The sequence below is a fragment of the Halyomorpha halys genome, unplaced genomic scaffold, assembly GCF_000696795.3.
Source record: "Halyomorpha halys isolate HHAL.00 unplaced genomic scaffold, Hhal_1.1 Scaffold128.1, whole genome shotgun sequence".
In the NCBI taxonomy this organism is placed as follows: Eukaryota; Metazoa; Arthropoda; class Insecta; order Hemiptera; family Pentatomidae; genus Halyomorpha; species Halyomorpha halys.
The window spans coordinates 2,043,806-2,049,459 of record NW_027110898.1 but is presented as its reverse complement, the minus strand read 5'-3'; the positions used below and the strand labels follow the sequence as shown (position 1 = coordinate 2,049,459).

The 5,654-nt window shown below is 32.8% G+C and overlaps 1 protein-coding gene across 1 annotated transcript in view; it reads right to left on the bottom strand.

Moving 5' to 3' along the window:
* The window catches only part of LOC106678203 (uncharacterized), a gene marked incomplete in the record, with an annotated part of 17,274 nt that extends 14,601 nt beyond the window's left edge, over nucleotides 1-2,673 (bottom strand). Inside the window, 1 exon segment of the mRNA XM_067048981.1 lies at nucleotides 1,855-2,673. Coding sequence (XP_066905082.1) covers nucleotides 1,855-1,912 — 58 coding nt within the window.
* Between the last annotated feature and the right edge of the window lie 2,981 nt (nucleotides 2,674-5,654).

Sequence of the window (5,654 nt, the reverse complement as noted above, 5' to 3'; positions counted from 1 at the left end):
AGAGAAGATTCTACGAAGGGTTTTATATAGTAAGGTTTGGATACGAGATGAATTTTAGTGGTGTCCCAAAGCTCAACTCCGTAAGTGCAAATAAAAAGGGCGCAGAAGTGTCTTGTTCTGCGCTATTTATATTTGTAGACTGTAAACCATCGGGATAATATTACAGATAGTTTACACGTGAATTAATTTATAATAAACTGCAGTATTTCTTCTATTAACATGCTTGATAAATTGTACCAGTCCAAAAAAATGGGATTTTTCATGATTAATTTTGCCCCCTCTTTGTACCTGTGTCCTTGGCGGAGGCACATCTCACCACCTCTTAGCTATGGCTCTGCAAACAAGTCTTTAGTCCCGTATATCAGTCTTCTGTACTCAATTTTAAGTTTGGATGGCTTGTCTAACAAGAGTTATTACAGTATGAACCGACATGCAGTCCCTTTTGGTTCGGTCTAGAATATGAATTTCAAGTTAGTTAGTCCAGATATACCACTAAATAGCAGATCTGTTCGACAGAGGTTAATGGAATGAAATTAAAGGATACTGTAAGGCAAGGAGTTTACGACGAATAGGTTTAAGACGAAGACTTATGGTAATTTTCTGAGATTTATTTTAATCCTGCAGTTTTGAATAAATGAATGGTGTCATCAAGGTTTGTGATATGTGATTGGAAAGGATGGAGTACAATTAATGAGTCATTATTGACTGATATCACACATTACATCACCGTACGTGGTGAAGACAGTGTTTGGATTGGTTGAGACCTCAGCTGTGTCGAATTGATAAGGAGAATACCGAGGATACCACCTTGAGGTACACCAGCAAACTGAGAAGAGAGGAATGAATAGGCACTTTTAATTTGAATAATTTATTAGTGAGACAGAAACGGATGATGAGAAAGTATTTAGGGGGTGAGAATTTGTAAAACAGTCCCGGGTATACTTAAACACTCCTGTCCTTGCATATGGATACTTGAAAAACAATCAAAAGAGAAACTGCAGTCCGCAAACTTAGCACTACCCAGTTTAGTAATTACATAAAAATAAACTTCAACCATAGCCTCGTATCCAGGAGTCCAAGGAGGTGAATGAACAGCTTATAATTAAATATTATTCCACTTAGGCATCTCTACATTCGACAATATTTATTCTATTTTATTTTTATGGAATGAATTTACCAATTAGCTTATTTGTAGTATTTAAATACTCTAATTCAGCAATAAATAGAATTTATTATTTATTATTTTAACACAATACCTTGCGCGTACAAACACAAAAAATATGTAGGATCCATGGGAAAAAATGATTTTAGTCACAACAAATTCAAACATAGAAAATAGAATTTTAATATTTAAGTTTTAATTACAAAATAAAATTTCACAATTTGATGGATATCAAAAACGTTTTTTAAACCTTTCAAAATAATTAAATACAATTCATCCTTTCCAACAAAAATCAGCTGGTCAATTTATTTAAACAAAAAAAAAAAAGAAGAAGAAATTAGTGAAGACGACAGATTACCTTAAATATACTTAAATTTAATATACACTCTCTCCCTCTCTCACTCTCTCTCCCTCCCCCTCTCTCTCTCTCTCTCTCTCCTCCTCTCTCTCCCCCCCTCTCTCTCTATGTTTGAAATATTATGACTAAGATTTAAAAAAAAGATTATCATTACTAATCATCACTAACATTTGAGTGAGTTTAGGAAGTAACCGATCGACTTAAATGAAACAATTAATCTATTTTGTTCAATATTTCACAACTTTTCTCTTGTAACTTTATGAAATGAATTTCTTTTCTGTGTAATAATGCCACAATTTTTAACTATTTCTAATAAATTAATAAAAATTATTACCTGCTATGTTCAAAGCCTCGTCTAGGGGGACATCAATTTTCTTCTGTTCTAGGGCCATGACTTCGAATCTTGGTCCAATTTTTTATTACCACCGATAGTCTTGGATTGAAAATAATATCAATATAAAAGTTAGACAACTAAAATTTCTATGTTCAATTAAAATAACATGACAAACCCTAACTACTAAAAGTCAACGGTGACTGAGGAAGAGATGTATGTGACGCGGGTATATATTTCTTATCTCATGTGTAAAATTTACATCTAGGTTTGTAAATATTGTATAACTTATAAGACAGGTAAGAATAAATAAATAGAAAATAAATTAGAGGAGTGCAAGTAAGGGTGTTGTATATGGTTGTTTAATCACGCCTTAATGGATAACTCAGTGTTATTTGAAATGCAAATGATCCCAATAAAAGTAATATTATTTTATCCAAAATACTTTTGTACTTGTATTATTTAACTATAGTTTGCAAAATTTTATTTCCAAATTCCAATTCAATAATTTCATAAATCCTTCCATCTTCTAGACTTGAATGCAATCACCAGCAATAGAAAACCAAAACTGCAAATTCCCGTCAGGGAAAATAGATATTTTCACCTCATTCCCTTAGTCATATTCATATTCTCCGATACTCCTACATACTGGTCTACCAATACCTAAATTATTCTGTTCAGGACTCAATTTATATCGACCTAAGCAAAGACCTTAGTCCACAAACACCAACACTACAATTAATCGCAGCCTATCTATTCTGTCGGTTTAGTTAAAAAATGCTACGAACAAAAATTAAAGACGACTGAACAAACTACTCCTGAAATCACCAATGGATAGCTCCGGAATGATAAAAATTAATTTCGAGCTTTATCTGAATCTATTTTTACTACAGATATAGAATTAAGTTCTTAATCCGTACAGCGATAAATAATTGTTTTTCTCTTCAGTTTACAATTTTATCAGTATGCTCTATTTGTAACAGGCTTATAGCGCATAACAACAAGAAACATCTTCGTTCAACTAAAAGCTATAAATTACAAGACCACTGCTGTGACCTCCTAGAAAAGATTAAAGAAAAATGTTAGCGAATAATATTTCTTCCTGGTTAACACTGAATAGAACACTTTTGGCGACTAACCTTCTATAATCGCATCTCAACAGCAATATAAATGTTCACCGGTCTTGAAAAGTATAAGCTGTCCTTCTTGAAACTGAACGGAAGGTTCGTCGAGACATAGAACTACTGAGTACCAAAACTTCGAGGAGTTCTATGAGTCTACGAAATAAGAACGAAGGGGAATGAGTTTGATACTCTTCTGCAGTTCTGGTCCAAGTACTATAGTTTGGCTGAGGAGACTTTTATAGGAGTGCTAGGCTAATAGGGGGTTAACGGTTTCCAGTGCTCCCAGTTCTGTACATATACACTACTGTACTAATATTCCAGAGGAGATGTACAGTTTGCCTTAAAGGTCCTGAGAAAATCGAGTTTTTCAACAAAATTTTCTTTGGGAGATTTTTTATGCCCGATAACCGTTGCAGCATTTCAAAAATAAAGCAATTCACCACTTTCCTTAAAAGCCACGAAAAAGGTTTTGTCAATTTTTATTCGACAATTGGTGCGGCCAAAAGGGGGTTAGAGAGTTGAATAATAATAAGCAAATACTTTCAAGCGTTATTTTTATAAAAAGTATAAGCAATTACTTGTTTTCAATTGAATAAGAGCAACTTTTTACTAAAAAGTAAATACTAAAAAAAACATTAACAAAATAAGTATTTGCTTATACTTTAAGGCAACAATAGGTTTGTCAACAGAGTAGATGACTTGTTGTCTGCTTTGTAATCAGTCGTTTTAATTTATCTCAAACTTCTATTTTAGTCTTTTCTGACGTGTGAATGTAATTATAATATAAATATATCATAGAGGTCAGAAGAAGTGCTGGCTAAATGCGAGAGCCAAAGAATTCTTCTTGTAAAATTATCATCATCAAAAGACTGTGCAGTGGTGCTGAATAAGTCAATGACGCCAGGAATCATGCAGGAAAAATGGAAGAATTTGTGAATAATATGGAAAAATCTTGAGTGACGGTAGACCAGTTTAAAAAGAACATTAAATAGTATGAAGACAGGTGTGAAAAAAAAGTGACCAAAATATAACAGAACAAGAAAATCAAGCTGCAGGACTGGAAGAAAGATTGCTTAGAAATTTTAGATTCCAATACTGGAGCTCAAGCAATTAAAATTGTTCCAAAAAATGACTATTAAATAATGTTCATCAAGAGGAGTCTACTTCAAATGAAAGAAATTGTGTCAAGCACGCTTAAATAGTTAAGAAAAAGAAAAGATTTAGGCTCCAAACAGAAGAGACCAAGGTTAAGCAGAACTTCAAAGGCTTGTTTTACTAGAGCAACTTAATCTAGTCAGACTTCAGATCGGCCTTGGGTTGATAAATAGCTAGATTTGAAGCCAGAAATTTTAATTAAAAATATAAATGCTGCATAACAGTGCCATTTAAAAAATACAAGTAAGTTCTTTCATTACTAATTTATTACTTATCTTTAATCAATTGAAAATAAGAGTTCCCTGGGAAAACTATAAGTAAATACCAGCAGATGAAGTAGCTACTGGAAAATTTAACACTTCTACTTCAGTAAACAGTGATATTTTATTCATGTGGTTGTAAGTAAAGTCTTATAAAACACAAGGGTTAGTTACTTCCTTTGTTTACCAAGCATTTCTACATGTCTTGGATTTGCAGCGAGTGGGAAATGTGTAGATCCAGCATAGCAAACGACCGTGTCCACGCGCTTGTTTTGATCTTTGGGCTTATTACACTCGATCTATTTTGATTAAGAAATATATGTTAATTAGTAGTTATATATTAGTAATTATATGTTAAGGTAGATAATGTTAATTAATAGAAATAGTACTACATACCTATAAATTCAACCTTCGTCCTAAATTGTTATCATACACTTTTATAATTTAATTACCTAGATATATAATTCTTCATAAATATGTATTTGTGCTATGTTAAATAGAAAATGAAGTGATAAAGTTGATTAACAAGATTTGAAACAAGGTATTTGCACAGAATCGATAGACATATAAAATATACAATCTTAAAATAGAGTTAATTAGTAAATCTGAAGGTTAGCGAAATTCTTTAATTAATTAAAACATAGAGAGCAAGAAGACTCATCAGTTAGCAGTTCTAAAACAATGCAAATTGAAAACAAACTTGTGGACATTGCACAAGCGCCCTTTGATTTGTGGCCAAAAACCGACACCCAACGAGTCGGCCACAAATCCAGCTTTCACATGGGCGAATTTGCCATTGTTTGGCAAACGTTTAGAGGCACCTTTACAAATTTAAAGTTTGATGGTTTAACGCAAGATGTATTATTATTAATATAATATTTTTATAACAATAGTTTCCCAAACGTCCAAAATATTTAGTTTTCATTAAAAACAAAAAAAGGTTTTGTGCCAATGTTTATCTGTCAACAGGCGCAGCCAAAAAGAGGGTAATGTGTAGGGGTGTGCCATAACCTGTTTGTATTTAGGTACGTGACGATTTTTTATAATAGATTTCAAGTTTTACCAATCATGGAAGGATTGGTATCTAGTTCTGACCAACTCGACAACATATGGCACATAGAGGTCCTGATGGATGATTTGATGAAATATTTTACGAAGGAATTTGGACTGTAAGGAATCCTTACAGTCCAAATTCCTTCGTAAAATCCGGTAGATCAAAAAGATCCAAATCCGGGAGGAATTCGATGGTTTAGTGGAGCCCCAT